A 24,242-nucleotide genomic window follows, 5' to 3' on the forward strand; every position below is an offset into this window, starting at 1 on the left:
GAAGCAGAAACTTGCAGGTCAACTAACTGATTAGTGTCATCTGGCTTAATTTATAAGTATAACTGTGCATCATCTGCATGACAATGGCAATGAATGGAGTGTTTTTAATGATAATCCCTACAGGGAGCATATATAAAATCATAGTATTGGTCCAAGCACAGAACCTCGTGGAACCCCATGACTGAATTTAGTGTACATTCATTATTATCTGAGTGGTCTGAGATCAGTGTGATGAAGAGGACTCAAACCAGCTCAGTGCAGTTATTTTAATACCTATCAAATGTTCCGGGTGTTGTAATAGGATGAGATGGTCGGTGGTGTCAAACTCTGCATGAAGATCCAACAAGACTAGCACAGAGACAAGACCCTCGTCAGATGTAATCAAGAGATCATCTGCAACAGTAACCAGTGCTGTTTCTGTGCTTTATGATGAAATCTAAATCCTGACTGGAAATTATGTTATGTTGAAAGTCCCACTGCTGATTGGAAACTGTGTACAGTTGGCTTAAACATCTGGATCAGATGTCGGCTTTTTGAGCAGCAGTTTAATTACGGCTACTCTGAAGGACTGTGGTACACATCCGGTTATAATAGGGACAGGCTGATCGTGTTGAGTGTAGAGGTATTGAGTTAATGTAGAACTCCTTTAAGAAATTTAGTTGGAATCAGGTTTCACAGACACGTTGATGGTTCAGATGAAGAAATTATTGAAGTGAATATCGATGGGAATTCACAGCTGTTCCTGAGGATTCTGTGTTAGAAGCTAAATTAAAGTAAATAAATAAACATCAGAGCCTATAAAGTCATTACTGCGGACTGTTGTAATACAAGCATCATTAGCGTTCAATCAAGAGAAGTCAAAATGCTGTGAAAAAGGCCTTTTGTCAGACAGCGGCCTTATCTGTGAGCCGCAGGGGCTGATGGGAGCTCTGAGGACCTGTTAGAAACCACGTGGCCCTCGTCTGATCTGGCAGCTCGTCCTGGTTTGGCCTCAGCTGCGTCAGAGCGCCACTTCTCCCCAGGTTCACCAGAGGAAACACCACTGCACAAAATGCTTTTCCTCCCAGCTGCTGCTCTGTGCTGTCTGTGTTCAGGTGAGTGTTTCCAGCCAATCAGGAGCCAACAAAGTCCACCTGGAACAAACACTGTCACACTCACCTTCATCTATCTGTCTGCTTCTCTACAGCGCTGGTTGCCATGGCAGCACAGCTGATTCAGGATGATTTAACATTGACCAGGAGAGTTAATGAAAGCGTCTCCTTCAGCTGTCGATATGACCAGTGTGACTATAATGAATATGTTTACTGGATCCAGAAGAAAGACACAGAAACATTCAGAGACCTCCTGGGTATTGACAAGACCACTTGTACCATTGCTGAGAGGTTCGATCATCCTCAGAAAGATGATTTCTCAGTTGTGAATAATCAGAACGGCTGTGAGTTGAAGATCCAGAAAGTTAAACTCCTTCATTCAGCCACCTACTACTGTGAGTGTTGGAAGAAAGATCCCCACAGTGAGAAATGATCCGAGCAGCCTGAACAAAAACCAACAGATGAACAGACGTCAAACAGTGTTTGTGACAGGAAGAGAGCAGTAAACCACAGCCCAGGTTCACATGTTTCACCTCCATCTCAGCCACAGTCACAAACACACTGAACTGAGGGATTTATTTCATATTCTATTTATTTATATGTTGATCAGATATTCCAGCAGGTTTATTGTTGTTTGACACAGAGAGGAAAAAGGAGAAAAACACAAACACAATGAGAAAATAAAGAGGAAAATAATTCAATTACAAACATAATCCAGATGAATCAGTAAAACAACAAACATGCTTCAGAATATTTCAATAAAATGATATCAAACAGAATCAAATATTTACAGCCCAACGTCCTGCTGCTGAATAAAGTCCATCCGTCCCTCACAACACTAATGTGCTCTGAATGAAAACACTTCCAGCAGCACTTGTTGTTTAACACCTTTCAGCACATTTCACCACATCATTTCACTTCAGGACATTCAGAGCTGCTGCTGGTCACTTTGGTGCTCTGATCATCCTTTATGATGCCCCACGCCCAGAAAATAACGTTTAACTTTTTATAACCAAACATATAACTAAATACCAATAACACATCAGCAGCATCACAATTTAACACCTCAGAACAATAAAACAAAAAGGAAAGTCAACTTTGTAAGCACAGAGCAGGTCACTCAGGTGTCTACATGGTCACCTGCTGATGGACTCTGACTGGCAGGATTGGTGCTTTCAGAGGTTCTCTGCTGTGTGTCTGTCCCCAGACTGCTGGGTGAGGATGGTGGATCAGGACTTGGTTCTGGTTCTGTTGTGGAGTCTACAGACCTGCTGGCCTGCTGGAGTTGATGTGTGTCTGAACTGCTCATCATCTGTATCTTCCTCTTGGCCTCCTTGTACTATCTCAGCATCGACCCTGCATTCATTTAGAAATATGGAAAAATAAGGATCAGTATGGAAAGAGACTAAATATTCAAACAAAGAATCTTAAACCCCCCAAAATTATAAACATTTAAAACTGAAATCATGCAGCCGAGGAGCTCTCCCCCTTTATTACTTATTCATCAACTATTTGATAAATCTAATCTGATATAAAAGCATAATAGAATGAGTTGCAATATTACACACAATTCAACAATAATGTTTGCTTTATATCATTCATAATTACATTTTATATTTATATCTTACTTACAGGAATAAGAGCAAAATGACACACCTCACACAAACTACCTCTCTGAATCTTAAACATTATTTTACCATTTAATTGAACACAACTTAAATATGGTTACCAGAAATCTGTGTATCATTCAGTCATTCGTTTTTCAAAATAAAACCGAATATAAGAAAACAAAAAACAACTCTTTTTCTCAGTATTCGTTTCCAAAACTAAAATGAAAAAACGGATAAAACTTGTTTTTTCAGTTTCGATTTTATGCTCAAATGAATAATGGAAAAAACGGATAACAAGCGTTTCCATGGATCACGAGAGCATTTTGTCCACTACAGAAGGTTTTTCTACGTCACTGGCAGATGTCGTCTGTTCCTTTGCATCCTGACATAAATGCAGTCAGAAACCAGTTCATGTTGTCATGTAGCTTCTGTCACATTCAGCTGAAGCTAAGCTAGCTGTAGCAGTAACACTAAAAGTCTGGGTTCTTCAGACTTCACTTTATTTAGAGACAGTTTTTGTAAAATATGCGTTCTCAAATGACACCATGCTAGGTAAACTTTGTTAATGCCTGGCTAAAGACAATTAATCACACGCTACACGGTAATAAATGGTCTGAAACAAGAGGAACTGTTAGCCTACCTTGTGCACTGACTGCTAACTGTTACTGAGAAAGTATTGACCACTGTCACATCAATATAAACCATAAACTACTGATCAATATCTAAAGTAAAGTAACAGCTAGCCGGTGTCAGTTACTTGTAAAATGCAAAGATAATGTTAAACAGTAAAATCTCAGTTTAGCTTGCACCTGAGTTACCTGTGATGTGATGCTCGGGCATCATCTCACAGCTTCTTCTGTCCTCTGCTCCGACTCCTGCTGTATTTTAGAGGCCATTCCCAAAAAGTTGACAGCCTGCTGGGGGAGCAGCATCATTACTTTCCTGAGCAGCTAAATATATCTCGTTCCGCCTGTTTTGTGATATACGTGCCTAAAACGTGCCTAATATGTCTATACTGAAATAATATCGGCATTATAATTATTATGACTTTCTTGGTGCCCCTCAGCTCATTAGTTCACTCATCTTGTTGGACACATTTCATCAGTTTGCTGTGGATGTTTCTGCTCCCCAGAGGATGAACCCTGTGATGGAAATGTTGTACTTCATGAAGAGAGATGTGAACTGAAGTCGTACACAAAATAACTGTTAAACATCACCTGTGACCTTGTTTTAGGTTGTTTGAGAGTTATTAATATATGCCCTCTTACACTTGAAGGAATAATTCACAGAGAAGGACGTGATAACCTTCAGTGATTATTCAGTACCTTACAAGGGTCATAAGAGTTAAAACACACCTACAGAAGCCGTTTTTAGACTGTGGTTTTAGACAGAGCACCAAGCCTATAATTTGTCCTTTTGGCAGCTCGGTCTGCGGTTTTAGACGGAGGCCAGCGAATTGTTTTGGTCCGCTGATCTTCTGCCTGGGAGTGACAGATAAATACCATGCTTTTCTCCTAAGACATTGAGGGCTCGTACACATGGAAACGCTTAATGCAAATGTTTTACATTGTTCTGGCCGATCGTCCACATGGATCCTGTTAACACATGGTTTTGAAACCTGGTCTCAGGGTGGAAAAATCCGAAAACGCAGCCCTCACGTTTTCACGTGGACGGCGAATCCACATACTTTCTGAAACGATGACGCCATCGCCCCGCCCCTCGACCTCTGAACCCCGCGACATCTCATAACAACAACAACAACAATGGCGGACTACATGCTTGTGTTTGTGCTGCAGACGATATTGAGCCTTTATTGCAACTGACTCGCCTTGCAGTCGAGTGTGAGTCGCAGCAGCAGTTCGACCTCATTAACGGTCCAGAATGAAACACTTTGTAACACTTAAAGCTGCACAAATCAAGATTTTACAGGCTGAAATGACTTTGAGTCATCGAGGGCCGACTGGTCACTGGGAGGAGCAGGAGGTTTCCACAAACTGATGCAGTCAACAAACACACAGACAAAGAAACTTGTCCACAAAGGTCACATGTTTAAGAAGTCTTTCACTGCTCTTGTTGAACAGGTAAAAAACCTAGAACTCCCATAATGCACTGCACTGCTCTGGACAAATAAAATACTCACTGATGGGTGACTCACTGAGAGGTGGGCGGGGCTTAGTTTTGGCTCGTCCTTTCTGAAACAGGAAACAAAATGGTGTCAGCTGGTAACAAAGGATCTGGTACTAAAATATGTTTGTGAAAAGATTTGAGGTGAGAAACAGTCGATGCAGGAACAGAATCTGTGTTTAGATTTGATCAGCATCGCCTCGTTTGACAGATTGACAGACGGACTCAGTCCACTGCTGTGCTCTTTGTGTCCAGAGACACCAGACGGACAGAAATGTTCAAGTCAGTGGCAGTTTGAACAATGTGTATTAAAGTTGTGGTCGGTAAGAGCCACATTTTCTCAGGCGTGTGCTTCATGCTAACGTTAGCCACTACAGGAGTGTGTTGCTGCCGCAGCAGCTCTTTGATTGGCTCAGGTGGTCTGTGTCCGTGTGCTTTGTGCTACTTGTTTAGCAGCTAAAGGCGTCTTGAGAGTGAACTCATGAATGTCGACCCATCTGCTGATGATCACTGTGTAATGTTCATCCAAACTGTACAAATAGTTCACTGCAACATGACAATATCAGCTGCCTTCATTTCCCTGAGTCACCTCAGACATCATCACAACAGTTGCCCCCCTGAGAGATTTGGCAGGAGCTGCCACTGGAGCTGGTGGAGCTGTCAGAGTCAGGAAAACAAGAGGTTACAGAACCACAGCCACAGGAGACTGATTCAGCACAGGAACTGGAGACAGCTGCAGCTCAGCTCAGACAGGTTGCTGCAGAACAGGAACAGAGGACTGCTGCAAGGCAGAGCAGGAGGCCGGCAGCTGGAGGTCTGGACGGGGATCAGGAAAGACCGCCGGTCCGGCTCTGGAGCCAGTCTGCTGACCTGCAGACAAGGAAGCAGGAACAGGTGTCCTCTGGGCCGCAAACTGAGGACCAGGAACTGGTGGACCTGCTGGTGGAGCTAGATAACAAGTCAGAATCAGCAAAGTCAATGAATGAAAATCATCCTCTGGGGACCAAGAATGTCTGTAGAAAATGTCATGTCAGTCCATCCATCCATCCTTTGGTCCAGGTCCAATCCATGTGGACTAAAGTAGTGGAGCGACAGACATCAGCATCCACAGAGCAACACTGCTAGTGTGTCTAAAAAGACAATAAAAGAAGAGACAGTCATGTTGATATGAACATTAGAGAAACACATCATGGAGCTGAAACATGATCCTGCTTCATCATTTGGACTCGTTCACCTCAGCCGACACGTTCAACAGCACACAGGTTTTTGTATTACTCTGTCTCACTGTGGGAGGACACGAGGTATGCATATGACATCTTTGGCTCTGGAACTAAACTGGTTGTAACAGGTAAGAATAAAGCTTCATTCTCCTTCAGTTGTTTTATTGAACAAGTGTAAAATGTGTTTTTAATGAGTTTCTGCTGCTTCAGGCTTTACATGTTAGTTTGTTGATAATTAGTAGAGAATTCTTGCAGCCGTGCAGCTATTGTTCCATAAAAAGGTTCATAACTCCTGAAAAGATGTTTAAATCTCACTGCACAGCTGAAGTTCTTCTTTATTTCTGCAGGAGATCAAACTGATTCATAGAGAAAAAGTTTGATATTGACAATATTACAAATATACAGTATTTGATCCTCTCAGTAATTCAGCATCATCTCTTGTGTTTATAAAACAACATAATATATGATAGTAAACATCATTTATTTGACCTTAAATATGTCGTATAAGATCATTAATAATTCATTATTAAATGGTCAAATGTGTTTTATATGACGGTACAAATGTCTTGAGTGTGAGATATATTTATACATGAATACAAACACAAACCGTACATGATACTACAGTAAATATAATATATGAATATTAATTTATATGTTTCAACATATGATATAAGATTTTATATTTGTGTGTTTGTATGTTAAAACACCTTCAATGTAAATATAAAAATAAAAAGGAAATGAAGCTGAAATGTTATTTAAAATATTTAAAAGTCAATAATGTTTGTAAACATATGATGGTAAATATTTTGTATTAATACTTACATTACATGATATTATATTACAGTAATTAGCTTATAAATTAAATTTACTATAATAAATTTAAATGGTCAAACTGCAACATGACGATTGTATTTTACATGATGACACATTTTTTCCTTTAGTTTGAGAAATATTATAATTATAATAATACATGAAGACAAACAGATACTGACTATTTATCACAATAAATATAAATATACTCATTATACTAAAATATAAAAAGTTGTTTATTAAAAATTATACAGGATGATATCAATCTGAACTTAATTAATTTAATTGAAAGAAAATGTATTTGCAGTGGATGATATAATATAGTTATTTCCATAAAGCAGATTATAATAAATGGATTCGTGTTGTGTTATATTGTCAAACTGAATTCAATCATTCATGACGTTCCTGTCAAAGATAAATAAAGTCTTAACTTTCTTCATATTATATTAGAAAGCAGTTATTATTCATATTTGACATATCTGAACATTTCACTGTAATTGTGTATGAATCTAAAAATATTGAGAGAAAAAGGTGATGAAATTATTGATCTACTGATTTGTTTTTCTTTAGCGGCTGAACGTACAAGTGAAAGTACACGCTGGTAAATCTGTTACACATGTATAAAAAAATATATCACGGTGTGGTAAATGAATATTTTAATGTAAAACATTCCTATTTTTTACCATATTATAATACATTATGTTTTGCTGTGTTTTTTTCACAAATAACTGAATTTTCCTGCAGGGACCAACAAAGTGTTCCCTTCTCTTCTAGTTAATTACGTCTTTATTCACATTAGACATATGAAAGCATGATGAGGCATCTGGACTACAACACATTCTGATCTTTAATTCAACTCAGTTTAAAATGAACCTGTTCCTCCTCCTTGTGTGACTTCAGGAATGTAGATGGTTGTGGAACTGTATTCAGATGTGTGTGTTGACGGTTAGCAGAAGACAAGACCACTATAGAGGAATAAAACAGAGTCTGACCCTCCTGTCAGATGGAGGGAGATGTCTAAACATGTACATCTACAGAAAAGATTAGAGAAATCATTTAGGTAATTTTGGGATACAAGACCTAAGGAGTGACAGCAACAGATTTAGTCATTTATGGGATCTGAGCAGGAGATAGACCAACTTTGTTTCTAGTCGACTGGACAGATGGACCCTCAACCCACCACAGTGACCAATTAGAAGAAGGCAGGTACAGCCAAAGGGACTTTAAAAAGTCCCGCATGAGGAGAGAAGGTGAGGTGGTAATTGGTAGATTTCCTAAGATCGAAGGCTCGATAGGATTTCTGATAGGGCAGAGGGTGAGGCATTTCGGCATTGCTTTGCCATAGATTTGAGAACACCAGAGGGCGGCCGCATCCGGCTCGGACGCTGGCTTGAGATCTGTTTCAATAAAGATTGCTCGATAATTCCACGCAGCCTTGCCTCTGCAGAATTTGTTTATCATCAAACACCGACACCTTTGAGGAGGAGAGCCCAGAATCTACACATGTATTGTATACATTGTGTATTAGGAGTTAATATTAATGAAAAATGTGAAATTGTAAATGCATTTTTAAAAATAGGTCATAGGTTAAATATTTATAATATCTGGTGGATGATGTTAACCCGGTCTATGTGTTGAACTTTGTGCTGTATTGATGAGTAGTTTAGTGATCAGAGTCCATGTAGTTTCCAGGATCACACTGAATGCAGTGCAGTGCTGGAAGCTGCTGTTGACTGTGTCAATGTGTGTCTGTGCTGCTTGTTGCTGCTGTCAAACTTCAGATGAGCAGGTAGTGAAGCCCGTGGTGAGCGTGTACCCAGCAGCATCCAGAGCCCACCTGGAGGGGAGGAGCTCCCTGCTGTGTGTGGCCTCAGCCATGTTTCCTCCTCTGGTCCGCTTCTCCTGGAAAAGACAAAAGGAGGATCAGGAGCAGTGGCTCCCTGCTGAGGGAGAGCAGCTGGAGCTCAGAGAGACGGGACGCACCGCCGCCATCTTGCTGGTTGACGGGAACGCCACCTCCACGTATAAATACCGCTGCTCCGTCCAGCACGAGGGGGGCACAGTGGAGGCCCCAACAGAACAAGGTGATGAAGGCTTGGTGACTGTGTTCAGCAGTGATTCAGCTTCATGTGGAGACGCTGTCAAAGAGAGCAGAGGAGCAGAGGACTGACATTTCTTTTGGCCTCTTTTCTGTTTCAGAGGTTCCAGCAGCTCCAGCAGCCTCCTGTCCTCCAGAGAGAGAGCCAGCAGACCTGCCAGCTCTGCAGCAAGCTGACTGTAAGATCCTGATGAACAGAAGCAGAAAGTCAAATCCTGTTTATGGCCCTAAAAAGCTTGTTGGGGCTCCGACTTGTTGTATTTAATAAGGGCCCTTGAGCTTTCATTTAATCTGTAGCTGACACCTGTCTTCATGTGAAGATGGTTGTCCCGAAAAGTCTAAATTATACTGATGAACGAAATTAACAGTCTGTTAAATGAAGCTTATTTGTACAGTGTCTACTTTATATGAAGTAGAATGACACAACAGACTTCATGCAGTGGTGTAACAGTGTGGATGTACTGTATGTTTGAATACAGCTGCAGGTCAGACAACAAACAGCAGCAACACCACAACATCCAGCGAATCGCAGCCTGAAGCAGGTGAGTTCTTCACGTACAAAGACAATCACTGACCAGAGAACCATTCTGAAGAAACTAACACTGTCTGTGTGTGTGTGTGTGTGTGTGTGTGTGTGTGTGTGTGTGTGTGTGTGTGTGTGTCAGTGTCCTTCCAGTCTCAGTGCAGGGTGAAGCTGCTCTGTGTGCTCTACACAGTGCTGATAGTGAAGAGTCTGGTGTACTGCTGTGGACTCTCTCTGCTGAGGATCCTCTGAAACAAGGGACCGTCCACCAGCTGCTCACATGCTGACTGACTGTTTTCTGCTCGCCTTTTCTCACCATCAGATCTCATCAGTTCGTCTCATTGATCACTTTGATCAGCAGTCACAAATGTCAATGTTCATGTTTTGTGGTTGGTTGTAAAATGAATCTTTTGATGAACAGGTTAGATTCAGTCATCCTACATATATAAATACATATATACACATATATATCTGCAGTGACTGAGTATAAATTCTGTGGTATAGTGTTATTTTCATCCTCTAGTTTATTTCCACTTTGAATTGTGACTTGTATAATAATAGAACATGAAGCTGAATCATTAGCTGTCTGCTAGATATTTGATAGTTTTAGTATTTTTCTCTTCTTGTCTTTCTTTTTAATACATAATGCAGAGTGTGGCAGCTTTGTTCAATTCTTTCACTGTAACATTCTCAATAAAGTGAAAAATCACAGTGTGTGTTTTAGAAACGGTTTGTTTTTATGGATTTCAGTTTGTCTTCAGAGCAAATCATCAGAAACAGAATCAACTTCATGGACCATGTATGTTGACGCCTACAAGTCATTTGACTCTGGTTGTAATTAGCTCTCGATATACTTTCACACAGCAGCAAGAACAAATGTAGAGGAAGATGTGAATATTAGCATACAGCTAAACAAGGACAACAAAGCTAAAGAAAGAGAAGCAAACAGAAACATAGAGCTATTATATACAAGTCAGTAGGTGTGGCTGTGCCACCAGGTTCAGTGCTGAGCCCCTTTTATAATTGTGTCAGTGTGGATGTCAAACTCTACGCTGATGACACTGTTGTTTCCACACATGAACAAACAGCAGAGCGAGCTGCTTTCAAGCTACAACTGCTATAAAATGATCACACAGCAGCTTCATCAGTCGCCTTCCAAGTTGGTGTCAGGCTGCAGAAACTGTCAGTAAACTGTCACCTTTAAAGAATCAGTCAAACAGAATCAACAGATCTTTTATTTCAGCTTCTCAGCTCCCAGGTTTGTCTCCCAGGTGAATAAGACAGATGGAAGCTGAGACAGTGAGTACTGAGCGCTGTAACTGTTGTAACTGTCGTTGTGTTGTTCATGTGAAAAAGTGCAGCTAACGGTGAGGAGGCTGCAGAGCAGAAACCCACACAGCCCGTCTGCTGCAGGAAAGGAAGTGCTGGTTGGCTCTCAACAGTTTTTTATGAGTCCTAATAACCACTGAGAACAGATTCATATCTGCTGCTGTACACACTCATCAACTCCTCTCCCTCTCTGGATTGGTTTGTCTTTATCTTGTTGTCTGGAAGCCTTTTTTCCACTGAGCCCTCCACCCACACAAAGCTGAACTGAGTAATAACAGATGCTTATCTTCAACCTTACCACTGACTCTATATTACCCCCATATTCAGCCTTTTATTTATTCATTGATTTATTTATTTACTTTACAGGTTCAGTTCTCAGTAACAGATCACTAACTTATAACTCACAAATGAAATCAAGTAAATAACAAATATCAAACAACATTCACATCCCTGTGATACAGTTTCTGCCTTCAATATTTTACTTTTAACACTTTAAGTAATGTTTTCTGATTATACTTACATGTTGTGGCAGTGTGGTGTGGTTAGGCCTCCGCCTGCTGGAGGAGAGGGAGGAGTGGCCCAGCCGGTGATCAGACAGCTGGACAGAATCAGGTAATCAGTCAACTATATAAGCAGGCCTGTAACCTGGTTCTGGTCTTTTGCTGGGCTGGGTCCAGGAACAGGACCGGAGCAGAGATCAGGCAACAGAGGCAGGAAGAGGACTCGAGCCTCAGCTGTCAGAGCGACGGCTGTTCTTTGGTGTTTGAGTTTGTTTACTCTGAGTGACGTTTTCTGCCTGAGACACAATAAAGGGCCAATTCACAGAATGAACAGCAGTCTCACTGTGAGCAGTGAAGCTCACACATATGTTTTTATTGAAGTAAAGGATCTGAATACTTCCTCCAGCTATGCTCTTTGTGTCTTTCTGAATCTCTTTGTTCTTTAATTTCACTCTTTGAGTGTTTCTGTCCTGAAAATCCAGGTTCTTCCAGTATGTGTTTGCTTTGTTACCTGTTGGGTTGTTTTGTGTTTCAGTGTTTTGTGTTGCTACTTTGTATTTTGTAACTTTACACCTTGTGGATTTTGGATGATATTATTTTATGGATCCAGACTTTGTTAATTAAAGCTCACTTTGTGTTCGTTATCCAGCCTCTGGTGTGTTTCTGCATTTGGGTCATCTCCTTTTTAACTTCAACTAAACAACTTAAAACACAACTAAAGTCTACTGTTGGGACTAAATGAGGCCACTGTTAAGTTTATAAAAGTCTACTTTGAGTGTAGGATTAGAAAACTTATCCTGTACTGTGAACTTACAGGCACTATATTTATATTTCTAGCTCACTTTTTAATTAATGAAAGTGTAATTTAGATGTCAGTGAACTTTGAGTATATCAGTAATTTACATCCAACTTTGTTAAAAGTGTTTCTGGAGGCTCTTTTTGCTTTTTGTAGTGAAAGTGACAGGAAAGAGGTGTGTGTGTGTGTGTGTGTGTGTGTGTGTGTGTGTGTGTGTGTGTGTGTGTGTGTGTGTGTGTGTGTGTTAAACTCTAACTTTAACCACTTCATATTTTGGGGTGCTTATAGTTTAACATTTATATATTTTGTATTATTTAAATTATTCAGCAAAGTTACTATGTATGTATTTGTTATGCTTGAAATAAACCTTTAATTATATTTATTGTATTTTAAGTTAACTCATATTCTCTAGTGGACAACACTAAAAAGAATACACATTAAGTACAAGTAAAAACAGACTTAGACTTTTCTTAAAGAAGCACACTCAATATTAAAGTATAACCTTAAGCATATTAATCATAAACTGAAACTATCTTTTTAGTCCTCAGAACAGGAGATCACAACTAAAGCTCAGCAGTTATTGATATTATTAACTCAGCACTGACGTTCCTGCTGTCTGGATGTTATACAGACACACAGAAGGTCAACAGGTGTTGTTGCTGTCACACTGCTGCCCTCTAGTGGCTGCAACAGCTCACTGCACATCACTTCCTCCATCACTGCTGCTGAGAGGTGCTGCTATTTTTTTCATACGCTTCTACTGCTACCTCTGGCTGCTCCTATCCTACTAATGATACTCCTACTTACAGGCTGTATGTGTGATTATAAAGACTTAAACATCGTAGAGCTGCTCCTGTATATCAGCAGCTCACAGAACTGAACCAGAACCAACTCTCCCTTAATTCAAGGATTAGATACAAAAAGTATTTATGTAGTAAAAGTTGTAATACTGTTAGCCAAGTAATAAATGCAAATTGTGTTGTCTTTTTGTAAAACCTAGAGAGCGTATACCTGCAAAGAAAACAGGAAAAGATGTCTTGATAAATCTGCTGAAAAACTAGTGTGTAACTTTAATAAGAATCCAGTGTTTTATCATCTGTGTTACTGTTAAAACCTCAGTGAATTCAGAACACAACTATATGACAATTGTGACTTAACACCTGGCTGTTCAAACACTAAATGTTGGATCATGACAGAAATGACACTGAACCAGAAACAGCTCCATCTGCACGTCACCAAACCAGGAATTATGGTGAAATATGAAAGATGTCGAGTAAAGATATATTTGTCACATTTACAGCTCTGTTACCGAACCAGCTGTGAACTGATCAAATCAAACACACAGAACACCAGTTGTATCAAAACTGCCTTTTATTTGAACACAACCCTCCTGGAAGGCGTCACGCTGAACACGTTGCTCATGACTGGTGTTCAGCATCAGACCTGCACAAACATTGAGCGGTAAACTCTCTGAGTCGAAGGTGTTTGTAGAGCTCAACAGGTCCTGAAGTTCATTTCCTGGTCATTCACTCCGTCTACGTTTCAAAAAATCCTTACATGTAGAAAGTTTTCAGGGAACGACGAAATCAATCATGATCATAAAACATTTGATCCTGAGCAAAATAAAAAAAGAGTGAAGACGTCCTCGTCCAGCAGACCTCAGCTGTCCTGCTGGTCAGTCGTTCTCTGAGAGGTTGGATATGAGTGTGAGGACTTTGGGGTTGACAGCAAACCGTTTTCTTTTCTCCTGGTTTCCTGCTGTGGAGCCGTTGTCAGAGTTGATCCTGAAAATACATCTGTTGGCAGAACAGCACATTTAGAAAATGTGACTTACTTCATTCACTTTTTTCAATTTGAGAAACAGCATCATTGTGTATATTTGTTGTTTTGTTTGTAATGATGAACCTGAAACGTTTGCAGCGACAAACACAAACACAAGCCAACATTTTCTTTCACTGTGGTTTGTTTTATTGAGGCCAACAAGTTGTTGTGACAAAATACCTCTGAAGGAACTCCAGGGTGGCGCAAACCTCAGCGGGGTAATCGATATTCATGACGTAGTACATCATGAACATGGAGGCCATCGCATCCGTGAACGTGGAGATTCTTTCCATCACAACCATTTGATCCACCGCCACCATGAACTCTCCCGTCGTCAGCGGGGCGTCTCCTGTGGGAACATACGACAGAAGTTCAGCTTGATCAGGTCACTTCCTATTTTACAGACAACTTAATCTGAGAAAACAGGTTGTGGATAAAGACATAAAGGAAACTAGACAGTAAATATTAAACTTGTCCAGTCAGACAGACTCGCCGTCACTCACCACACACCACGATGCACGGGTTTGGGGGTAGATCGTCTCGTCGGACTTCAGCTGACATGCAGGCATCTTCAACTTGGACACAAATCTTGCTTTCGTCTTCCTTGAAGTGGAGCAACAGCATCCGCACGGCGTGATACAACTCCTCACCTGTACCTGCAGACTGGACATCACAGAGGAGCTTCACTGTGCTGCTTCCTCTGTCCCGTTTCTTCAGGTACTGCAGGATCTGTCTGGACTTCCTGCTCATGGTTTCTTTAAATTCTTCATTGATGTGGACACCAGTCAGCTGCCTGAAGTGAGTCTTTAATCCAGTGGTGTGGAAGAGGAAAGGCCACTCTTCTTTCAGCGTCTGTGTGTGATTTCCACAGAGTACGTCTCTTCTTTGGGAAGCAAATGTTTCCGTCATCAGCATCTTTATTTTGTTCTCATCCTTCTCGTCCTCCTCAAACATTCTCTGCAGTTCCTCTTTGTTCTGTTGTTCTACTTCCAGCTTTCCAGGAAGCAGATCGGGGTTGACACATCTGTTAACGTTCTTCTGCCGCCTTCTTTTCCGTCCAGAGCTGTTTGGTGAAATCACAAGCTGTGCTCGTTTGCAGTTGTCCACTCTGCACTGCAGCCACCTTGTTAGGGAATCATAGCCGCTGCCTACGACTTGACCCTCAATGACGTCCTTGAATGATTTGGGATAAGCCAACACCATCTTGCGAGCAATTTCCCTCAAGTGTTTCTTCTGTGGGTATTTGCACACTGCCAAGATTTCTGCAGTGACCATCCTGACCACTTCTCTTCTGTCTCTAGCAGACGGACGCTCTTGCTTCTCCAAAGTTTCTTTAATGTGCGATGGCATCGAATTCCAAGGTATGCAGAAGTTAAAGTGCCAGTCAGGATCGAGCGTTGATGGTAGCGCATCGCTGTTACTGGATGAGGCCGTCAAGTTTGTGACTTTTACATCTGCAACAGACAAAACTGTAATCAGTGTAGTCAGACGACAACATCGGTCCTGAAGGATCGATCAGCCATCAGAGGATGAAGCCTCTCATGCTGCGTTCAAGACCAAGCACAATGCAAATTATTCCTTCATCTAAATTATAAACAAAGTCAAAAGAGACAAATAAACACCAATTCATGAGTATTTGCACCGGGTGGCATGAATCATTTAAGATCTAAGAGGAGAATCTCTGCATGTCTATCGGTATGAGAGCGATAACGGAAATGCAAAAGTATTGTAATGTGTAGCAAACTGACCTGAGTGGTTTAGAGGAAACCAATCAGGGTTCTTGTACTTGCCTGTACTCGTGGAGGTGCTGATCCTCGGCGCTGACTGTGAGCTTTCAGGAGAGTTTGGGAGCGTCCCGTCCTCAAATCCTGCCCCTGAGCTCCCGGACAGGGCCGGAGAGCAACCAAAGGCTGTGAAAACATATTAACGCTTTATTGAAGCTGGTGTCATGTTAAAGATATAATGCTAAATCACAAATGTGTGTATAAACTGGTTGTACCTTTGACACAAGGCTGAATTCGCGGCGTGGCCTGTGATGAAGAAAAGCCTGCAGGAGAGCTGAGAAGCGACTCGTGTCCTGCAGGGCTGAACTGAGCTGAAGACGAGTCAACAGAAGAGTCAGGAGTTAAAGTTGACACAGACAAAGTTTTGTGTCGACTCTCGAGCTCTGCAATTCAAGTTGTGTATCATGTGAGCAGATGGAAGATGCTAAAACACTTAGCATCTTAGCCGGGGAGGTAGAGTTAAATAAAGACACAGACATGAATGCTTAACCTAGTCAGACAGCTGGGGTCATGATAAGATGAGAAGTCACACCACAGTCAGCGACGTATTGTTGAATAAAAACACAGATTTGTGAGATCTAACGTCTCTGTTGGTTGGTTGACAAGTAAAGCTTACCAGTAGTTTCTTTTGAACAAATCTGTTGTTAAATATGAATCTCTTACACACCAAAACATACCACCAGCGTAGTTTTACTCACCTTTAGCACGAGCGAGAAGCTTCCTCGATTCCACTTTCTTCAAGACCCCTTCGAGGTCGTCCGGCTCCACAAACCCCAGATCTTCTAATGAGCTCACACCGATGCTTTCAAGTGTATCCAGTAAAGACTGCACTTTGCAGTTTGGCAGCACAGTTGTGATCAATGCCACCACGTCGGTCATGTCTGTAAAACATAAAGTATGAACCCACACATCAGATTCAGGAGGAGGAGGATTGGATTTGAAGCAGCGATGCGGTCTGTGAGCGAGCCTCGCGGTGAGCAGGACAGATGTGTTGTTTTTAATATTAAATCAACTTGTAATGTAACCAAACATTATATGGCCGCATCTCAGTCGCCCATCTAAGAGTTGGTTGGTCAGTCGAGCTCAGTAATACCACAGTCAGCAAACCAGTCACTCGCAGAGAAGGAAACCAGCGTCTTCATGCTGAGTTGTTTGTGAGTTTGTAGTCGTTTTTATCTGCTGTGAGTTTCAGACTGTAAACTGTTTGCTGCTTATTTTTCTTGCACTGCTTCCTTTGTGGAACAATGTTGTGTGTCCGGAAGAGAAAGTGAGAGAACGTTCTTTTCTTTTTGAGACTGTTTTTGTCCCTGATTCTCAGGTGGTGCGTTCGTCCGTTTAAATGATTTGATTATTTATTTTGATTTAATTGCTATCAATAATAATAACTTTCTAATAACTGTCTCTAATCTGTTTCTAATCTCTGTAACTGAATAAACACACTGAGGTCTGCCACAGGTGAGAACATGGTGATTACTGTTAATCAAAGATCATTTGTTTATTCAGTTATAAGAAATCCATTAATGAAGATTTTTCTCCTCAGGTTGAAATTTATTCTCCAAAACTACACAATGCACCTTTACACTGAGATGACTGCTGGTGCTGTTATACACTGAGATTTACTGACCGTAATGAAAATAATATATAAAGTTGATATAATGACTCACTGAGCAGTATTAGAACAACAGAACCGTTTGGTGGGTTTAGAATCACGTCAATTTACGGTTAATGAGAATTTAACCAAATCAAACGACAAACACACCTGTAACATTAACAACAGAACATGATCCATGTGAGCAGAACCCACCTGCTCTGTGGAACACGACCTCCGGCTTCAGAACTTCTTCCAGTGTTTTCCGCTGTCGACACAGTTCCTCCTCGAACTCTGCCACAGTTCTTCCGAACAGCTCCAGAATCTCTTCAGCGGCCGCAGTCAGCCGCTGCTCCACAAAAGCTCTCAGAGTTTGGACTTTAGACATGTTTACAGAACCAGGCCGGGATGAGCAGCTCGGTCAGACTGTGTCCGCTAATCTCCGCCTTCGCCAGCTAGCTTCCTTTAGCACTCTGAGCTAACAGGAGATGAAACATCTCAAAGTTTCTCACATGGAGGCTGCGGGTCACTGCCGCTCCGGTGTTGTGGTAACGCGTGCGAGAAGTAACGGGAAAGTACAACTACTTCCGGTACCTCTTCTTCGTCTCCTTATTCTTGTAGCGGCGTATAGCCAAGCCTCCAGAAAGAGCGCCACGCTTTCGACGCAACATGCGCAGTGGCCAAACCGTGTAATTACACCGTCCCGTGATGCACTGCGGCCCATAAAGTCGTGTTCCTATAAGCTAACTTTGTTAAAAAGCGTCTGTAAAACGGTCAATAGTTATATTTGAACGGTACAACCTCTGAGACATGACTCGTTTCACTGTCAGAACCGGAGACATTCGGTCCAATACCAGTTGGAAGGTCCAGTAGGGGCGCACAATTTGAAAGTGGTGTAAATGACCTGAATACTTCCTCCAACTCTGAAAACAAGATAAAACAAGAGAGAAAAATAAACATACCAGTAATGTGCCGCTGTGGCCACCAGAGGGCAGCAGTGTCCTGATGACAGAGAGAGCTGATGGAGTGAAGCTGCTGTCAGGTGTTAATGATCACATAATAATCACACAATCAGGTCGTTATTCTGATACAACATGTTTAATGATCAGACAGGTGTATATTCAGGAACAGACATATAAACTCAATGAAATGAAATAAAGATATATGTGATATTAATCATCATCATCATGAGTGATACACAGAGACAGAGAGAGATTGTCCTCGTGTGAAACATGATTCAATGATGAATTAAATTAAAAGTTTAAGACCTGTAAAATGTCACTATATGTAGGGGGAGGTTTGTTCATCCTGTCTGATTTTATCAACCAAGAAGTCGATCCAACTTTATTTATTGCACCTTTCAAACAAATCAAAATGCTAATCATAGTGTTTAACAAGTGACTGATCACACAGAAATAAGTTAAGAGACTGATGCAGACCAACTGTAATAGAATGAATGGTTAGGATAATAATCAATAAAGAATGAAAGATTAAAAACAAGCAACAAAAATAATGATAATGGTGAAATCAAATATTGTAATAAAAATGTGTCAAATCAAATTAATTTTAATGGGCTTTACAATCTGTACAGTGAGCGACACTGTCTGTCTTTAGACCCTCAATTCAAGAGAAAACTTCATATACTGAAATGAAATGAATTTGATTTTCAATCAAACATAGTAAAATATAGTTTTAAAAAATGAATGTAGGGTTTTGATAAAAACAAAATACATTAAAATAAGTATAAACATTAACACCATACAATTATAAGACATTGCATTAAAGCCAGAGAGAATAGATTGTGCTTTTAAAAGTATCAGTATTATAATAAATCACGTAGTTATCAGTTAACCACATCTGATTTGTAAATTCATCATTTGTATGAATAACTGCACAGTTCGGTTCATGTCCTGATGTTCATGTAAAGCTGAAAAACTGATTTTTAACTAATTGTGTTTATTCATGTATTTGTTTGTTTGTTTCCTTTGTTGTTGTCATGTAGCCCTCCTCTGTGTTTTCATGCTGTGTATTTCTGGACCTCATCACTGCAGCTCACTTCCCGGAACTCCGAGCATCACTTACTGCTCATGACCACCCTCACACGTCACCGCTTCACTACACACCGGCGGAGTAAAGTAGTCCCCACAGTTAACGCATCTTATCGCTCCGCATGAAGGAGTTTTATAATAAAATGAACTGTTGCTGACAGAGCGCGTGCTGGATTATTTTTCACGCTGCCACCAACGCGCTCACGACTCGTTTTTATTTACTACGCAGCTGACATTTGGCGCGAAAGTTGTCGTGTGAGCGGATGAAGACGGAAAAATGAGAGCGGGGTATTAAATGTCCCGGCGCCGGTGACTCACCGTCACAGCATCAGCGCAGCGCAGCGCGTCACGGGAATCGATTATTGATTGAGAGAGGACCTGATCTGTCACACAAGGGTTCTGTTGGGTGACACGAGCTCAAACTGAAGATTTAACGGAACCTTTGGACTTCGCTCAGTTTTCACGTCGGTCCCGTCAAACTTTATTCCGGGAGTCATAACGGTGAGTCTTAATTAACGGTTATGAGACTTTTCCAGTTCTCGCCTGTACGGGGAAAACTTATCACCAAATCAGTTATTAAATATGCCGAATTTACCCCTGCAGTGAGTTTATAACAGGCTCACAATCTGTATTTTGATACCTCTAATGACAACTGTGATTTCTGTAGTTTAAAGATGGAGTTAGAGGTTTTGGTAGTGGAGGCTGGTGGCTGCTCGTGTATTTGCAGAGTACCAACACCTCACCTGTAAATATTTGAACAAGCCATGTTTTTAACAGACTCTGACAGAATAATCAACTTTCTATCTTATATTTGGAAGTGTTTCTACACTAAATGTTGGTAACACGTTTCGTCCATATGGCACACCGGCATGAGATGTCGATCAGTTTATTGACCTTATACTCGTTTTTTTTGTTTTGTTTTGTTTTTTTTTATAAATATGCCGGAGTGTTGATTGGTCTGTACTGATAATAGTTTATATATTTGAGCCATATTTCAACCTTTAAAACCTCCAGCAACAAATGAAATAATCCTAAATTTACTGTTTCTTGGATTAAGTTTTGTGTGACGGTTATATTGTTAAACTTTGCAGGATTTACTGCCGCCGAATGAACCTCTACATTTAGTTTTACTGTAGTCACAAGCCGTATTTCTACAGCTTGTAACAAAACCCCCTGTAGGTGTAGAGAGTTTGAAAAGTTGAGCTGTGATAAGTGAAGTCTGGTGGTGTCTCAGCTGAGCACCTCACATGTCAATATTTAGTCAAACCATGTGTCATTCACTGCCTTCAGCGTTACTCCAGTCCCAGAGTTCACTACACCTGCAGCTTATGTACCTGAAGATTACCATCATATTTTCATACTTTATTGTTATTACAGTTTCCACCACCAAACAGAAAGTTAGTTATTGGTTTGTTTGTTTTAGTAGTGCTTGTATTTATATTGTAACATGCCGAATTGTAAAGTGTTGTCTATCGATGAAGAATCTCTGTACTTTAGTCATATTTTATGTGTTAACTTGAACAGACAAAGAATAGAAAACTGAACTACAGTTTACAGCATGAAGTTTTGTGTGAATGTGAAGCAGACATTTTGCTTTAGAGCTTTGTAGTTATTAAGTTAAAATAAAGACCACTTTTTGAGTATGGAAGACCAAAACTGCCAAAATCAAAAACATTAAGAAAGAAAGAAAGAAAGAAAGAAAGAAATAGGTGAAAGGTTGACCCAGTTCAGGTTCAGTCCTCCACAGTGTTCGTGGTACTCTGTGGTTAATTTAAAATAACTTGAAGAAAGTCATGTTTGTGTCACTGCTATGACTAATCCTTTAAATATTCACACAGGAACAGTCAGAGTTGCAGCTGTGTGGTTTCTCTCCAGTATGCAAAAACTCTTCAGTGCAGATTTAGCTGGAAATCTGAATGATTAGTGACATTAGGAATCTGTTATACTCATGTAATGCTGCTGTAGTGGAATACGAGGATGGAAACCATAGAATATGAAATATTTACAGGTTAACTGTGAAACAGTCGAGACGTTTGGATTCTTGTCTGTACTCAGATCGTAACACTTAATGTTGTTCTGTGTAAAGTAAAGCTCATCAGCTCAGGCCTGTCAGGTGACACCTGCTCAGTCTCACCTCATGTTTTGTCTCCTGGCAGGCAGCCGTAATGCCGCCGGTGTTGACCATGTCCAGCAGGAACTACGACTACGACTATGACACCGTTCAGCCCTACTTCCTCCTGGATGGCGAGGAGGAGGAGTTCTACCTGCCTACACGCAGCCACCTCCTCCCCGGCCCCGGAGAGGACATCTGGAAGAAGTTCGAGCTGCTGCCGACGCCTCCCCTGTCGCCCAGCCGGAGACCGTCGTTGTCCGACGTCCCGCTGTCCGCCGCCGAACACCTGGAGGCGGTGTCTGACCTGCTGGACGATGACTGCAACCCCTCTGCTGCCCTCCTCCAGTCCTTCATCATCCAGGACTGCATGTGGAGCAGCAGCTTCGCCGCCGCCACCAAGCTGGAGCAGGTGGTGTCCGAGAGGCTGGCGTCGCTCCGGGCCCGCCGGGACTCCTCCACATCCAACAGCACAAAGAGCAGCACAGGCGGAGCAGCTGGTCAGCAGGTGATCAGCTCTCAGGTGAGCTCAGGGTACCTGCAGGACCTCCACACAGCAGCGACGGACTGCATCGACCCGTCTGTGGTGTTTCCATACAGCACGCTGAGCGAGAAGGGCGGCGATGAAGCGCCGATGGAGGTGACGTCAGAGCTGTGTCTGGACTCACCGCCACTCAGCAGCAGTGACAGTGAATCAGGTGGGCTTTTATTTTGAAAGGTTATGTGTTGCATGTACAGTTGAATCTGATATCATAACACATCAGGTTGCTGGTGTTTTGTTCGATATGAAAACTTTATGTTTAGGAAATTATGATGCACAAAAAGATGATTGGTGTAATTTATTATTATTAAGTTCCTAGTGACGTTTCTCAGCACTGACACCTGAATGTTTTCTTTCTTTGTCCTCAGAAGAAGAAGAAGAAGAAGAAGAAGAAGAAGAAGTAGAAGACGGCGGTTTGGAGGATGAAGAGATCGACGTGGTGACGGTGGACAGGCGGAAGACGTCACGGCGGTCAGACGGCAGCAGACAGAACGCCTCCCCGCTGGTCCTGAAACGCTCCCACATCAACATCCATCAGCACAACTACGCCGCACAGCAGCCAGCGAGCCATCGTCCAAAACGGTCAAAGACTGAGAACGGCTGCCCGGCGGCGCCACGGCAGACCGGCGGCCGCAGGTGCTGGAGTCCTCGGTCCGACGGCGAGGAAGACGATGACAAACGCAGGACTCACAACGTGCTGGAGAGGCAGCGCAGGAACGAGCTGAAGATGAGCTTCATGGCTCTGAGAGACGAAGTCCCGGCAGTCGCCAACAACGACAAGGCGGCGAAGGTGTTAATCCTGAAAAAGGCGACCCAGTTCGTCACGGAGATCAGAGAGGACGAGAGGAGGCTGCTGACGATGAAGGACGAGCTGAGGAAGAGGAGCAGAGAGCTGAAACACAGACTGGAGCAGCTGAGGACTTTACAGTAACTGTGTTTGTCTTAATGTTAGCTTGTTTTTTAATTGTTTTCATGTGAGAAACTGAACTCAGAATATCTGAGTGATGATAAACATCTTTTATAAATAATTATTATGTTTTGTATTTACACATGTATGGAGGACTAAAACTGCCACAGGACAAAATAATTAAAGTAACAAATAAAAGGATAAACAAATCAGTACCATCTATTTATTAATTTATTCTTTTTTTGTCATTTATTTATTTATGTATTTATATATGATCTTTCAAACTACTACGGGAAGAAATTTTGATTTAAAAATTAAAAACTTTAAAAAATAAATGGGGAAACTAAAGAGTTTAGAAAAAGTAAGAAGCAAATACAAACTGAATCTGTTTTGATTTTGTCAGTGTCAGTCCTCCGTACAGGAACCTGCTGGCTGCTGGTTGGTCATCAGACAAACGTGTCTGTTTCTTTGTATTTATTTCATTTCTATTTTTTATCCTCTGCACATTTTAATTTAAAAATGTTGTTTTGTTTAAAAAATAAATAACAATTCAGATGTTTGATCTGGAAAAATACATTTCAATTCAGCATCTGACTGACTGTGTAACACTGATGATGATCATGATCAATAATTTAATATTATTTAATCAATAATCACTCCCTGAAGCATGGACTCCTTGGTATACTTTTTATTGTGTTAAAATAGTCTTTATTTTTATATTTTCTTCTTCAGTTGATTTTTAAACCAGCTGCACCAGAGGAAGTACATTAGAGGCACTGCAAACTCTTCAAAATAAAAGCCCTTCAGGTGTTGGAGGTTTGTCAATCAATCAATTGTTGCTCTTGTTCTTTCTTGTTCCAATAGAACCGTTCCCATACACTTGTAATGATGATGCTAGAGGTCAGAGGTCACATTCAGCAGCTGAGAGGAGATTTGTCTTATTGTGAAATCTGAGGAGAGACGTGACGGAGATCAGACCTCGTCTGCGTTCAGTTCACTGGAAGTGGTTAGAAACAAGAACAAAATGTCTTGTGGGACAGTTTCATCAGCCGGATTAACTCACAGGCTGTAAGAGAGGAGGTCTGAGTCCACTCACTGGTTCTGATCTGGTTCTGGACTCCCGGGTCGGTCGACACTTTCAGCCTGGTGAACAGACAGACTGACGCCGCTGTCGACATCTTGAGTTTTCCACACTGAACTCAGAGAAATCAGGTGAAAGTTGAGCTCCAGAGGGGAAATATGAAGTCAAACGCCTCCAATGCCAAGATGCACTCTGGGGCTTCACTTCCCAGAATGCCGCGGGGTTGCTTCACAGAGCTCAGACTGACTGTAGACTAACATC

The 24,242-nt window shown here is 41.4% G+C and overlaps 3 protein-coding genes across 7 annotated transcripts; 2 read left to right on the plus strand and 1 right to left on the minus strand.

Moving 5' to 3' along the window:
- The first annotated feature begins 1,197 nt into the window (after window positions 1-1,197).
- Window positions 1,198-10,182, plus strand: LOC119011211 (immunoglobulin lambda-1 light chain-like). The gene is made up of 6 exons (XM_037084153.1): window positions 1,198-1,513; window positions 6,045-6,173; window positions 8,637-8,939; window positions 9,055-9,132; window positions 9,433-9,495; window positions 9,619-10,182. Exons 1-6 carry the CDS (start codon window positions 1,198-1,200, stop codon window positions 9,726-9,728), a joined length of 999 nt encoding a protein of 332 aa, XP_036940048.1. The 3' UTR covers window positions 9,729-10,182.
- A 3,272-nt stretch (window positions 10,183-13,454) lies between these two features.
- Window positions 13,455-18,188, minus strand: LOC119010651. 2 transcript variants are annotated; one of them, XM_037082984.1, is made up of 7 exons: window positions 17,511-18,188; window positions 16,405-16,587; window positions 15,922-16,089; window positions 15,713-15,832; window positions 14,426-15,376; window positions 14,103-14,271; window positions 13,455-13,897 (listed from the first exon to the last, which is right to left on the minus strand). In XM_037082984.1, the coding sequence occupies exons 1-7, from the start codon at window positions 17,680-17,682 to the stop codon at window positions 13,777-13,779; spliced, it is 1,884 nt and encodes a 627-aa protein (XP_036938879.1). In that variant the 5' UTR covers window positions 17,683-18,188; the 3' UTR covers window positions 13,455-13,776. The 2 variants fall into 2 exon arrangements, with proteins under 2 accessions (XP_036938879.1, XP_036938880.1); XM_037082985.1 differs by having other exon boundaries at window positions 13,755-13,897; window positions 15,922-16,017; window positions 17,511-18,183.
- A 1,420-nt stretch (window positions 18,189-19,608) lies between these two features.
- LOC119010664 (transcriptional regulator Myc-2-like) lies at window positions 19,609-23,729 on the plus strand. Of its 4 annotated transcripts, none has more exons than XM_037083016.1 (3): window positions 19,609-19,843; window positions 21,499-22,150; window positions 22,365-23,729. In XM_037083016.1, the coding sequence occupies exons 2-3, from the start codon at window positions 21,508-21,510 to the stop codon at window positions 22,922-22,924; spliced, it is 1,203 nt and encodes a 400-aa protein (XP_036938911.1). In that variant the 5' UTR covers window positions 19,609-19,843; window positions 21,499-21,507; the 3' UTR covers window positions 22,925-23,729. The 4 variants fall into 4 exon arrangements, with proteins under 4 accessions (XP_036938911.1, XP_036938912.1, XP_036938913.1 ...); XM_037083017.1 differs by having other exon boundaries at window positions 22,368-23,729; XM_037083018.1 differs by having other exon boundaries at window positions 19,611-19,843; window positions 22,371-23,729.
- Window positions 23,730-24,242: the final 513 nt, after the last annotated feature.

The sequence above is a fragment of the Acanthopagrus latus genome, chromosome 21, assembly GCF_904848185.1.
Source record: "Acanthopagrus latus isolate v.2019 chromosome 21, fAcaLat1.1, whole genome shotgun sequence".
NCBI lineage: Eukaryota > Metazoa > Chordata > Actinopteri > Spariformes > Sparidae > Acanthopagrus > Acanthopagrus latus.